The sequence below is a fragment of the Tachysurus vachellii genome, chromosome 24 (assembly GCF_030014155.1).
Source record: "Tachysurus vachellii isolate PV-2020 chromosome 24, HZAU_Pvac_v1, whole genome shotgun sequence".
Taxonomy (NCBI): domain Eukaryota; kingdom Metazoa; phylum Chordata; class Actinopteri; order Siluriformes; family Bagridae; genus Tachysurus; species Tachysurus vachellii.
This window is the reverse complement of record NC_083483.1, coordinates 17,235,634-17,248,133: the sequence shown is the minus strand read 5'-3', so window position 1 is coordinate 17,248,133 and position 12,500 is coordinate 17,235,634. Positions and strand designations below refer to the sequence as shown.

Below are 12,500 nucleotides of genomic sequence, written 5' to 3'. Positions count from 1 at the left end.
AGACTCAGCACATCTAAGGGCCTTTTTACACCCGGTCACTTCATGTGTTGTCTCAGATCCGATATCTATCTGATTTGTTAAACACAGATATCGATCCCATCTTTCTGCTCTCGCCCAAAATGCAGATATATTTGACCTCATTTCCGGTGTAATTGAAACAGAACACACTTTGGTGTGTGCGGTTGCTACAAAATACAGTGTTTACTGTTTGCTGCATTTTCGCTGGCAGCAGCAGCGCATTTTAAGACCCGACGAGACGCCTGTGTGAAAGATCACCTGAGTGACGTAGTTCTGTTTGGGAGGAGTTTAGTGCTGACGTATGTGGCTTGAACAACCACATTCATTTACACCTGTCCAGTTTCATCTGAAACACGTCCCAGACCACCTCCTGAAGGGGTTTGTACTGTCGGATTTATATCTGTCTCTGAAACGTTTCTGAGGGCATTTAGACCTGGTCTTTTTACCATCGGATAGATATCAGATCACAGAACACACATGAAGTGACCAGGTGTAAAAAGGCCCTTAAATCTCCTGTCTGTCAGACGGACAGACGGATCTCCTCCACAATTATTCCACAAGTTTTAGACAGGATTTAGATCTGGACTTTTCTAGAACACGTTTCTTCCTCTGAAGTTGTCCCTTGTGGGTTTGTGCTTTAGTTCATTACGGAGCAGGAGGTGATGAGCTGTATTGTATTTGGTCCCAGATGTTTTTAGGGTTATGTCCGAACAGCAGAGTCGTGTCAGGCTGCTTGCTTTGACAGGATGTTGATGTGAACATGGTCACAGTTACAGAAGTGCAGTATGTTTAACTTTCTGTCTCTTGTAGGTCATAGAAAAGAAGGGGTGAAGAATAGAGGAGGTGAGGTAGGGAACTCGAGCTCGGCGCCCTCTGCAGGCCATACTGAAGGTTACAGGCTGCTGCGGTGTGCAGAGCAAGGCGACGTACGGGGTGTGGAGGACCTCCTGAGACGAGGCTGTGATGTAAACTTCAGAGACCAGTTTAACTGGACCGCACTGATGAGCGCCTCCTTCTCTGGGAGAACAGACACGGTCCGAGTCCTGCTCCAAAAGGGGGCGCTGTGGACACTGATCACTGACACAAAGGTAAGGGGAGACGTGTCTCTCTCTCTCTCTCTCTCTCTCTCTCTCTCTCTCTCTCTCTCTTCCCCAACACTCTCTCGCTCTTTCTCTCTCTGTAGGGGAGAGATGCTTGTGATCTGGCTCGTCTTGCTGGTCATCATGATGTCGTCAGCATCCTGCAGCAGTTCAGCATCGCACACAAATCCAACACCTCACACACTCCTGCTGACCAAACACAAAGGTACCTGTGTGTGTGTGTGTGTGTGTGTGTGTGTACAACCCAAATTCTGAAAAAGTTGGGACTTTTTTAAATTTGAATAAAATGAAAACTAAAGGATTTCAAATCATGTGCCAATATTTTACTCACAATAGAACATAAATAACCAAGATTTAAACAGAAATTCTACTTTTATCCACTAAATGAGCTCATTTATAATTTGATGCCTGCTACAGGTCTAATAGTTGGGACGGGGTCATGTTTACATGGTGTAGCATCTCCTCCTTTTCAGGACAGTTTGAGGACATCTGGACATCGAGGTTATGGGTTTCTGATATTTCTGTGTTGGAGTTTGGTCCCATTTTTCCCTGATATAGGTTTCCAGCTGCTGAAGAGTTCGTGGTCGTTTTTGATGCACCGAATGTTCTCTATAGAGGAAAGATCTGGACTCCAGGCAGCCGATTCAGCACTTGGACTCTTCTATGACGAAGCTGTTGTAGTAGCTGCAGTATGTGGTTTTCATTGTCCTGCTGAAACACACAAGACCTTCCCTGATGTCGTCTGGAGGGGAGCACATGTGGCTCTAAAACCTTTATATACCTTTCAGCATCCATAGTGCCTTCCAACACATGACTGTATGGACCTATACACCCCATACCATCAGAGATGCTGGAACTGAACACTGATAACACGCTGGAACGTCTCCCTCCTCTTTACCCCAGAGGACATGGTGTCCGTGATTTCCAACAAGAATGTTAAATTTGGACTCGTCTGATTATAGAACACGTCTCCACTTAGAGACAGTCTAATTTTAATGACCCTCAGCCCACAGGACACGACTGTGCTTCTGGACCATGTTCACATACGGCTTCCTTTGTGCATGACAGAGCTTTAGGTGGCATCTGCAGATGGAAGGAGTTTGTGTTCACTGACTGTGGTTTCTGTTCCTGGGTCCATGTAGTGATGCCATTGACACAATCATGAACCATGTCGTCTGAGGGCCCGAAGACCACACACACATCTAATAAAGGTCTTCGGTCTTGTCCCTTACACACAGAGATTTCTCCAGTTTCTCTGAATGATGATGTTCTGCACTGTAGATGATGAGATTTTTAAAATATTCCCCAATCTTTCTACGCACTCTTTCACAGATTGGCGAGCGTCTGCCCGTCTTTACTTCTGAGAGACTCTGCCTCTCTAACACATCCCTTTTATAACTAATCATGATACAGACCTGATGTCAGTTAACATCATTAGGTGTTAGATGTTCTTTTAGCTGAATCTTTTCAAAAGTTCTGCTTTTTCAGCCATTTCAACTGTTCTGAGACCTGCAGCAGGCATCAAACTAGAAATGAGTTTATTTATTGAATAAAAGTGTAAAATGTCTCAGTTTAAACAATTATGTTATTTATGTTTTATTCTTTTAGTTTTCATTTTATATATAAACAAAAAGTCCCAATTTTTCTGGAATTCTGGTTGTATAAATTCTTTGTGTGTGTGTGGATTTATGTGTGTGTGTGTGTGTGGATTTATGTGTGTATGTGTATAAATGTGTGTGTGTATACATCAGTGTACTTTGAACATGTGAGAATAATAATGACTGTGTGTGTGTTTATCCCCCCAGCGCCGCTCCCAGTCAGTGGTGCGAGGTGTGTGAGGTGTGTTACACAGAGAGCACAGACACACACACCTCGTCCACGCTGCACCAGTTCAACCTGAAGCGTCCTCCGTCGCTCCCTAACTACTGTCTCGCTCCCTCCAGTGTGGGCTACAAGGTGATGCTGCGTTTGGGATGGGACCCTCACTCCGGCCTCGGGCCAGAACACTCGGGACGCCGCGTCCCTGTTAGCACCGTGCTCAAATTAGACACCAACGGCCTTGGGTTCGGGCCCAAGCCCAGGTCAAAGGTCACGCACTTCAAGGCCAATGACGTGCAGGCGGTGGACAGGGCACGTAAAAGACGAGAGGAGAGATGGAAACGAGCGACGACGATCAGCGCTAAGGATAGAAAGAGGACAGAGGAGAGACAGAGACAGTGGGAGAGAGATTTCCGCACCTCGTTCAACATCGACCTCTGATGCTGATCTTCATGCATCATCCTCTATTGGTGTGAAAAAGGACAAACTGTTTAATTTATAATATTTTATTAAGTTACATATGAATAAAGTCTCTCTACCTCACACTGTTTATTGTGTTCTCACAGTAACACACAAACACCACTGATGAGTAAACCTCTGTAGTGCCCTAGGGCATGTACCTCAGCATGGGAGACGGTCTGGTGAAGGAACAGTGGGTGTGGCCCGAGGGCACTTGGGCACTCTCACACTGCACAGTTAATCACAATACAAGCTTCAGTAATAATAATATAACCACAAGGAAATAAAAATGAAAACTACTGTGTTTTAAACCTCATGTATTTGTATTGTCCATTTTAGGGCACTGATACAGAGTCAGTGAGTTTGTAGATGAATCTAAATGTGTTGTGTTTTTATCCATCAGTACTAGAGAACGTCCTGACACACTGACACCGCCTCAGTCCTACACTAACTTAGCTTAGCCTTTAACTGTGACTAGCTAACTCAGATAAATTAACTTGCTAATGTTTTGACTAAACTTTTTATTTGTTTAGTGGAGAATAACCCAGTTATGGAGAAGATGCAGCATCCACAACATGTTATAATCAGGTCACATGGTGTTTATAGAGCGAGCACCCCCCCCCCCACACACACACACACACACACACACACACACACTTTCTCGCAGTAAAGGTCGTGTCGTTCAATCCGTGTCTCGAGGGAGAGGATTAGCATCTGTTTAGCTGCACATGTCCTGACCTTTCAGCTGTGTGTGTGTGTGTGTGTGTGTGTGTGTGTGTGTGTGTGTGTGTGTGTGTGAGACAGACAGCTCTGTGGGTCTCTGGAGTCTTAGTCTGCCTTCTGCTGTTCCACACACATTTATCTAAAATAGCGGGAACGTGAATGCTGAGTGAATATGATCTCATCCGCATGAAGCTACACTGATGACTGAACTCAAAATATTAACCAAGAACCTACCTAAAACCTGACTGTGTAAATGCTTAAAAAGGTTACCATGAAAATGTCATAAACTGTTCCCTGAAATGTCTGGAGTGTAGAGCAGGGGGAAGTGTGATGACACTGCGATGTGGAGAGCCAATCAGATTGCAGCATCTTGTGGCCAGAAAAGTGTAGAAGTAACTCCATTGTTTCAAACAAGCCTCACCCATGAAAGTGGGAGGTGTCCCTGTGGTGGGTGTGGTTTGGTGAGTCCCTGTGGTGGGTGTGGTTTGGTGAGTCCCTGTGGTGGGTGTGGTTTGGTGAGTCCCTGGGGTGGGTGTGGTTTGGTGAGTCCCTGTGGTGGGTGTGGTTTGGTGAGTCCCTTTGGTGGGTGTGGTTTGGTGAGTCCCTGTGGTGGGTGTGGTTTGGTGACATCATTCCTACTCGTTACTTTTGTTAAGAATAAAGGTTAGCAGCAGCAGTGGATGAGTTTCAGGGATCTAATGAACATTTTCCTCTTCTTTTATTTTTTTTTACTCATAGGAACCTTCCGGGTTTTCCGAGCTGCTGGATGGGAACTTTATCCATACGGATCCCCCATTGGATCTTAGACTTGCTAGTGGGGTTATTTTGGACTCCAGTGTTCAGGTGCTGTTTCTTTGAGAATTGCTTGACCAATCAGTGATGTGCAGGATTTGTAGCTCCGCCTACATATCAATGTTTGGTTCTCAGGATATCTGCTTGTTGCATCGTCTAACACAAAAAGCTCCATCCCTCCACAAGCTCCGCCCCCTGCACCCAATATTTAAATAATTCTTTCTTTATTAAAACATTCTAATTGGTTCAGCTGGATCATTTTAAAATGGTATTTGTATGATAATAACATAGTAATAATAACGGTTATTACACGCTGTTATAAGCTTCTCTTACAGCTTTGCAGGACTCTGTGTTAGGGGTTATGGGTAATGTAGTCAGTGACGAGCTACGGTTGAGGGGGAGGAGGAGGGTGTACACCTCCTTATATTATAATTAGCTCAGAAGGCTGGTCATATTCACCTGCCTCCAAATGGTGCAAGTCAAGCAGAGTTAGCATGCTAAGTGTTAGCAGACTAGCGGTAATCATTCTTCGACTGAGTCGTAAACAGAAAACGATAGTCCTTTCAGAGTGTGTGAAGACCGATTGAAGTTCGGCAGCGTGCGAGGACTCAACGTGACTCGAAAACGCTGTTTTCTCTTTCAGAATCGTTCGTTTGATCATCAGACGTTAACCTAAGGACACAAAAAGAGAAATGCAAATGAATGATACCAAACCAAATCCCGTTAATTGTGCCGCCATAGCGAGGGGGAGACGCTTTCACATGCTGTCATCCACCGACAGGAAGAAAAAGGAAAACAAAAGAAAAAAGACATGAGAGGAAGACAAGACAGAGAGACATGCTGGATGGAGAGAAGACTCTGCTGGAGGTCCTTTCAGTGCCTCATCAAAGATGGCCGACGGGAGCAGACAGGCGCTTTCATCGGTAGGTGCTTCGATCTTCAAGAGCGCTTAATGCTAACTCTCGCTTTAATATTCAAATATTATCCTTTTATTTGCCCCGTCTCTTTTCTCTGTCATCCCGGTGAAGTGAGCGAGGGCGCTAGAGGAGGGCGCAAGGGTGTGAGAGGAGGCCTCATTGTGCCTCGTGCTCAAAGCCACCACGTCAATTATTCTGACTGCTGGGTGTTAAAATGGGGCAAAATCACACTCGCATCAAAGAAAACCATGCAGAAGGGGGCAATTCTAAGCTTCATAAGAAAGATGTTTAAATAGCTGCAGGTGGCAAATCCCATAATGCACTGCGACTAATCCACTCAGAGAAGTTCAACAGAATACCACCACACACACACACACACATACACACACACACGGCAGGCGCTGGTTAAACAAATTATTTATTTTTAATAAAATCTATAAAGGTGTTCTTTTCATTTGTGGAAATCTTCAGTAACTCTGTTGTGGGACTCTGAGGTGAAGAGCTGAGATCCAGGATGAGGTCAGGAGGTCTGATGAGTTGGAGGTCATAACAGTGGAAGGAGAAACCCTGTGGAGATACGCAGAGAAGTCCACACAGACATCGAAAATGAAAGGCCCCCAACACTGAGCTGTGAGGGACACCTGTAGAAGGTTTCATGGAGGATCCCTTAGGAGGACATGAGTAGGACTTGATGAACTAGAGGAGGACACTGTGGTTAGGTATGACTGGACTAGGGAGCTTCTCAGATTCTGTCAAGTGTGTTAATTAGGGTCAGAGTGGAGAAAATGGTGAACCAAGAGGAAGAATACTCAGAATGTTATAAGCTCCTCCCCCTCTTTAGTGGATCCTTGAGATTTTAGTCTGTAGGATGGTGTGGGCAGGATGAAAACCTCCAGCTCACAGTCCAAATATCACCTACTCTTGCTCCTTCTGTTATTGCAAGGAAGCAGGGTTCTAAAGGCATCTGATGTCTCCTGCTCCAGTGTGGATCCTGCTTCTGTTATCCACATGATAATGGTGTCTGGACAGAAGCAGGAGTTTATAGACCTCACAATGGACATAGCTGGAGATGAGAACCAGAGGTTTTGGTCCACAGGAGGGATCTGGGTGAAACCGGGTATTGATGGACCTCAAACTGGTAGAAGAAGGTTTGGGACATCAGCAAGACCAAGCCTGAGGGAATAATGATGAGTTATCATCCTGGTGTTCATGCAAAGCCAATCTGTGAGCTTTTGAACACAACTTTATGTGTTCTTCTGGTGTTTCTATTGTTTTGTGAAACTGAGTTAATGAGACTGAGATGATCTACACAACTGAGAACTGGAGTACATTACATTACATTTACAGCATTTAGCAGATGCCTTTATCCAGAGTGGCTTATACTGTATTTTATCTCATTTTTTATACAACCGAGCAATTGAGAGTTAAGGGCCTTGCTCAGAGGCCCAGCAGTGGCAGCTTGATGGACGTAGGAATCGAACTCACAACCTTTAGATTGGTAGCCCAACACCTTAACCACTAGGCTACCACATCCCTTATAAGTACAAGTTTGAATACAAGAACACATTAAAAACTTTTGTCATCACAATTGAGCTAACAACTTTATACAGCCTGTGGATAGCAGACAACTGTGTGTGTGTGTGTGTGTGTGTGTGTGTGTGTGTGTGTGTGTGTTTGTGTTTTAGGAAACAGGTGCAGGAGAATGCCTACATGCCGCAGTACATCAGACCCACTATGGTGACCTTACACACACACACACACACACACACACACACACACACACACACACACACACACACACACACACCTCCCTCACCTCACGTCTTGTCTTCTTCACCTTTCTTTCTCCCCTGGGTCAGAGAGACTGAGAGCCGGGTTCATGCGTGATTCATGAGTGTGTGTGTGTGTGTGTGTGTGTGTCTGTCTCCTGTGGATGGCTGAAAGGTCAGGCTCATTGTCTTAGCAAGTGCTTAAGGAAGAATCTCACACTGAGTTATTAATTATTTCTCATTGTTTAGTCTTTTGGGACCCGTCACATTATAATGCACTTTTACACACACTTGTTTAAAACCTGCCAGATTCCTCACACATACAAACACACACACACACACACACACACACACATTCTTCAGCTGTCTCACATCTTTCACTGTATCTGGATTTATAAACGTTGCTTCTTTTGTGTTATTAAATAGAAAATCTGACATTATTCAGTGCGCTGAACCAGAAAATAAATAAAATCACTTTAACACAGTGTGTTTGTGTCTGTTTGTGTATGTATATTTGTGTGTTTGTGTGCGTGCTTGTGTGTATGTGAGTGTATGTGTGTATGTGAGTGTGTTTGTGTGCGTGTGTGTTTGTGTGTGTGTTTGTGTCTGTTTCTGTGTATGTATATTTGTGTGTTTGTGTGGGTGTGTGTTTGTGTGGGTGTGTTTGTGTCTGTTTGTGTGTATGTATATTTGTGTGTTTGTGTGCGTGCTTGTGTGTATGTGAGTGTATGTGTGTATGTGAGTGTGTTTGTGTGCGCGTGTGTTTGTGTGTGTGTTTGTGTCTGTTTGTGTGTATGTATACTTGTGAGTTTGTGTGCGTGCTTGTGTGTATGTGAGTGTGTTTTTGTGCGTGTGTGTTTGTGTCTGTTTGTGTGTATGTATATTTGTGTGTTTGTGTGCGTGCTTGTGTGTATTTGAGTGTATGTGAGTGTGTTTGTGTGTTTTTGTGTGTATGTGAGTGTGTGTTTTTTGCGTGTGTATGTGAGTGTTTTTGGGTGTGTACGTGTGTGTGCATGCAATATTTCCCAGCAGCAGCAGTTGATGAATATTCATTATTAAATCACTTGTGTATCTCTCTCTCTCTCACTGCCCCCCTCCACCTCTCACTGCCCCCTCCACCTCTCACTGCCCCCTCCACCTCTCACTGCCTCCCCTGTCAGTGCTGGATGAAGTGCTCAGCCTCCTCTCTTTGACAGCTCACTCACACACTTCATCGTGTCAACAGATGAGTGTGGGATTATTAGAGGACTACACCTTTGTCCAGATCCTGTGCGGTAAGTGTGTGTGTTTGTGTGTGTGTGTTTATATATGTGTGTGTGTGAGTGTTTGTGTGTGTGTTTATGTGTGTGTGAGTGTTTGTGTGTTTGTGTGTGTTTGTGTGTGTTTGTGTGTTTGTGTGTGTTTGTGTGTGTTTCTGTGTTTGTGTGTGTTTGTGTGTGTTTGTGTGTGTGTTTGTGTGTGTGTTTGTGTGTTTGTGTGTTTTTGTGTGTGTGTGTGTTTGTGTGTTTGTGTGTTTTTGTGTGTGTTTATGTGTGTGTGAGTGTTTGTGTGTTTGTGTGTTTGTGTGTGTGTTTGTGTGTGTGTGTTTGTGTGTTTGTGTGTGTTTGTGTGTTTGTGTGTGTTTCTGTGTGTTTGTGTGTGTTTGTGTGTGTGTGTTTGTGTGTTTGTGTGTGTGTGTGTGTGTGTGTGTTTGTGTGTGTGTGTGTTTGTGTGTGTGTGTGTGTTTGTGTGTGTTTGTGTGTGTGTGTGTGTTTGTGTGTGTGTGTGTGTGTGTTTGTGTGTGTGTGTGTGTTTGTGTGTGTGTGTGTGTTTGTGTGTTTGTGTGTTTGTGTGTGTGTGTGTGTTTGTGTGTGTGTGTGTTTGTGTGTTTGTGTGTGTGTGTGTGTGTGTGTGTGTTTGTGTGTGTGTGTGTGTTTGTGTGTGTGTGTGTTTGTGTGTGTGTGTGTGTGTGTGTTTGTGTGTTTGTGTGTGTGTGTGTGTGTGTTTGTGTGTGTGTGTGTGTGTGTGTGTGTTTGTGTGTTTGTGTGTGTGTGTGTGTGTGTTTGTGTGTGTGTGGTCAGACTGTAGCTCTTCAGTTAGCAGATAGTTCTTCACACACACCATCTCTCTTCATGTGTGATGGTCATCAGTCCAGTGAGAGAGCAGCAGGTGAACATGTAGAGTCGTATGTGTGTGTACTTCACAGTCGGACACTCAGGGGTCTGTGTGTGTGTCTGTGTGTGTGTGTTTTTCCCCAATTACTGCTATAAATAGTTAATTTAATAATAAACACCTTTTTGTGATTGTAACAACATCAGAACTGATTATTGAGTTATTATTATAATTATTTATAGAAATTCAGGCTGTTTGTTAGTGTATCACACGTCTGTCAGCTTTTCGTTACACACTGACCTGTCCTCCTACTATCTGTCTCTCCATCATGTCCCCGACTCATCAGTCTCCATCACAAACCCTAAGTGGGGATGACGACAAGAGCGCCACGTCGCCATGGTGATGTGCTCGGCCATGTTGGGCAGGCCGTTCTTCGTCCCCCGGTCCTAGGCGAGGAGAATGTAAAGAGTGACACGGTTCGACCTGAGAGCTGCGAACCAGAGGGCAGGGCCTCATCTGACCACGCCCACCCAAGTTGGGCGGAGTCTCTGAACATGCTGCTGGACGACCAGGACGGAATCTCACTGCTTCGGGATTTCCTCTCTCAGGAAGGATGTGCTGATATTATTGACTTCTGGTTAGCCTGCAGTGGATTTCAGTTAGCATTCTGTGCTCCTCTGAGGTAAATCTCTCGCTTTAGCAGGTTGTGCTGAGACACACAGAGGTCATGATAATATTATTATGAGGGATTAGTGTAACATTCTCATAATGATAATAAACTTTCTCACTTCTTCTACACAGCTGGTCATCTACATCAATGGACTTGATGAACAAACGTAGGCTAAAACTTGCCAAAGCCATCTACAGGAAGTACATCATCAGTGGGGGAACCGTGGCGAAGAAAATCAAACCAGTGACAAAGAGTTTCATCAACGAGCGAGTCTGTCGCTCTCAGCTGGACTCAGCACTGTTCCAACAGGCCAAGCAGGAAGTGCAGGAGGTCATGGAGGTGGAAGTGTATCCTGTCTTCCTCAAATCCCACGTCTTCCTCAAGTACACACAAGAAATCTGCAACGAATGGGAAAATCACCAATGGGACATAAACAGTCACAAACAGGAAACAGGAAATGACAGAAAGGAACCAATTAACTCTGAACAAGAAGCAAACAGCAAACAGGACATTAACGGCCTTATGCCGGAAACAGGAATCGACAAACAGGAAGTAAACAGCAAAGTACAGGAACCAAAAAGTGGCAAAAAGGAAGTGCAGAGGTTCCTTCCTGAGCTAGTAGAGAAGAGAGAATGGGCGGAGTCTGAGATGGTGCCAGCCAATCACAAGACATCTGAGCACTGGGAGTCTGGGTGAGTTTCATCTTTAACAAACAACAACATGCTTTCAACAATAGTGAGAAAATTGTTTCTGGGAAACAAAGTAAATGAACCAGCTGGAAACATCAGAACCGTCAACATTCACCTCAGTGTCGCTGAATTAACACACAAACTCAACACGACAGGATTTACACTTTAACCACAATTATAACTATAGGGCATCAAGTACTGACACACGTTACACAACTGACACGTCACACTATTATTGTCCAAATATTAAACTGAACAACAACTAGGAGAAACACAACTGTACACACACACACACACACACACACACACACACACACATACCCTCACTCTCTCTCTTTCTGTGTAAAAGGTACAAACTGAAGCCCAGAATGATCCTGGGGGGTGTGAAAGCTGATGCCCACAAAACGTCCCTCTTACACAAACCTGTAAGTGTGATGAGATATGATATTATTGACTGACATGTGTGTGTGTCTTTATTTGTGTGTGTCTGTATGTGTGCGTGTATGTGTGTGTGTATATGTGTGTGTGTGTGTGTGTGATGAGATATGATATTATTGACTGTCGTGTGTGTGTCTTTATTTGTGTGTGTCTGTATGTGTGCGTGTATGTGTGTGTGTATATGTGTGTGTGTGTGTGTGTGATGAGATATGATATTATTGACTGTCGTGTGTGTGTCTTTATTTGTGTGTGTCTGTATGTGTGCGTGTATGTGTGTGTGTATATGTGTGTGTGTGTGTGATGAGATATGATATTATTGACTGACATGTGTGTGTGTGTCTTTATTTGTGTGTGTCTGTATGTGTGTCTGTATGTGTGTGTATGTGTGTGTATGTGTGTGTGTAAGTGTGTGTGTGTGTGTGATGAGATATGATATTATTGACTGACTTGTGTGTGTGTCTTTATTTGTGTGTATCTGTATGTGTGTCTGTATGTGTGTGTATGTGTGATGAGATATGATATTATTGACTGTCGTGTGTGTCTTTATTTGTGTGTCTCTGTATGTGTGCGTGTATGTGTGTGTGTATGTGTGTGTCTTTATTTGTGTGTATGTGTGTGTGTGTGTAATGAGATATGATATTATTGACTGACTTATGTGTGTGTTTGTGTGTGTTTGTGTGTGTGTTTGTGTGTAGCATATACACTGTATTCCGAAGGATGTCCATGCAGAGCCACATAAGTTTGCTGCTGATCTGATCAGCCGTCTGGAGCTTGTTCAGAGGGAGAGAGAGAACTGGAGAAGAGTGAAGGAACATCTACACCCAGTCAGTACGGTGTGTGTGTGTGTGTGTGATAATTACTGACAAGCCCTTTAAATAAAATGAAGAGAGAATTATAGTGGGACTAAAGTAGAACTTTGGAGGACCCAATTTCACGTGTCTGTGTGTGTATGTGTGTGTGTGTGTGTGTGAGTGTGTATGTGTGTGTGTATGTGTGTGTATGTGTGTGTATGTGTG

The 12,500-nt window shown here is 44.1% G+C and overlaps 2 protein-coding genes across 4 annotated transcripts in view; both read left to right on the top strand.

Annotated features, from left to right (window-relative positions):
• gpank1 (G patch domain and ankyrin repeats 1) overlaps window positions 1-3,479 on the top strand; it is a 4,343-nt gene extending 864 nt beyond the window's left edge. For all 3 annotated transcript variants that reach the window (XM_060860921.1, XM_060860919.1, XM_060860920.1), the window contains exons 3-5: window positions 829-1,106; window positions 1,202-1,323; window positions 2,924-3,479. In XM_060860921.1, the coding sequence (XP_060716904.1) occupies window positions 829-1,106; window positions 1,202-1,323; window positions 2,924-3,377 (854 nt within the window). In that variant the 3' untranslated portion in view covers window positions 3,378-3,479. The remainder of the gene's footprint in view (window positions 1-828; window positions 1,107-1,201; window positions 1,324-2,923) is intronic.
• A 6,684-nt stretch (window positions 3,480-10,163) lies between these two features.
• The window catches only part of LOC132839693 (axin-1-like), a 4,205-nt gene continuing 1,868 nt past the window's right edge, over window positions 10,164-12,500 (top strand). Inside the window, exons 1-4 of the mRNA XM_060860815.1 lie at window positions 10,164-10,369; window positions 10,489-11,049; window positions 11,396-11,471; window positions 12,180-12,317. Coding sequence (XP_060716798.1) covers window positions 10,242-10,369; window positions 10,489-11,049; window positions 11,396-11,471; window positions 12,180-12,317 — 903 coding nt within the window. The 5' untranslated portion in view covers window positions 10,164-10,241. The remainder of the gene's footprint in view (window positions 10,370-10,488; window positions 11,050-11,395; window positions 11,472-12,179; window positions 12,318-12,500) is intronic.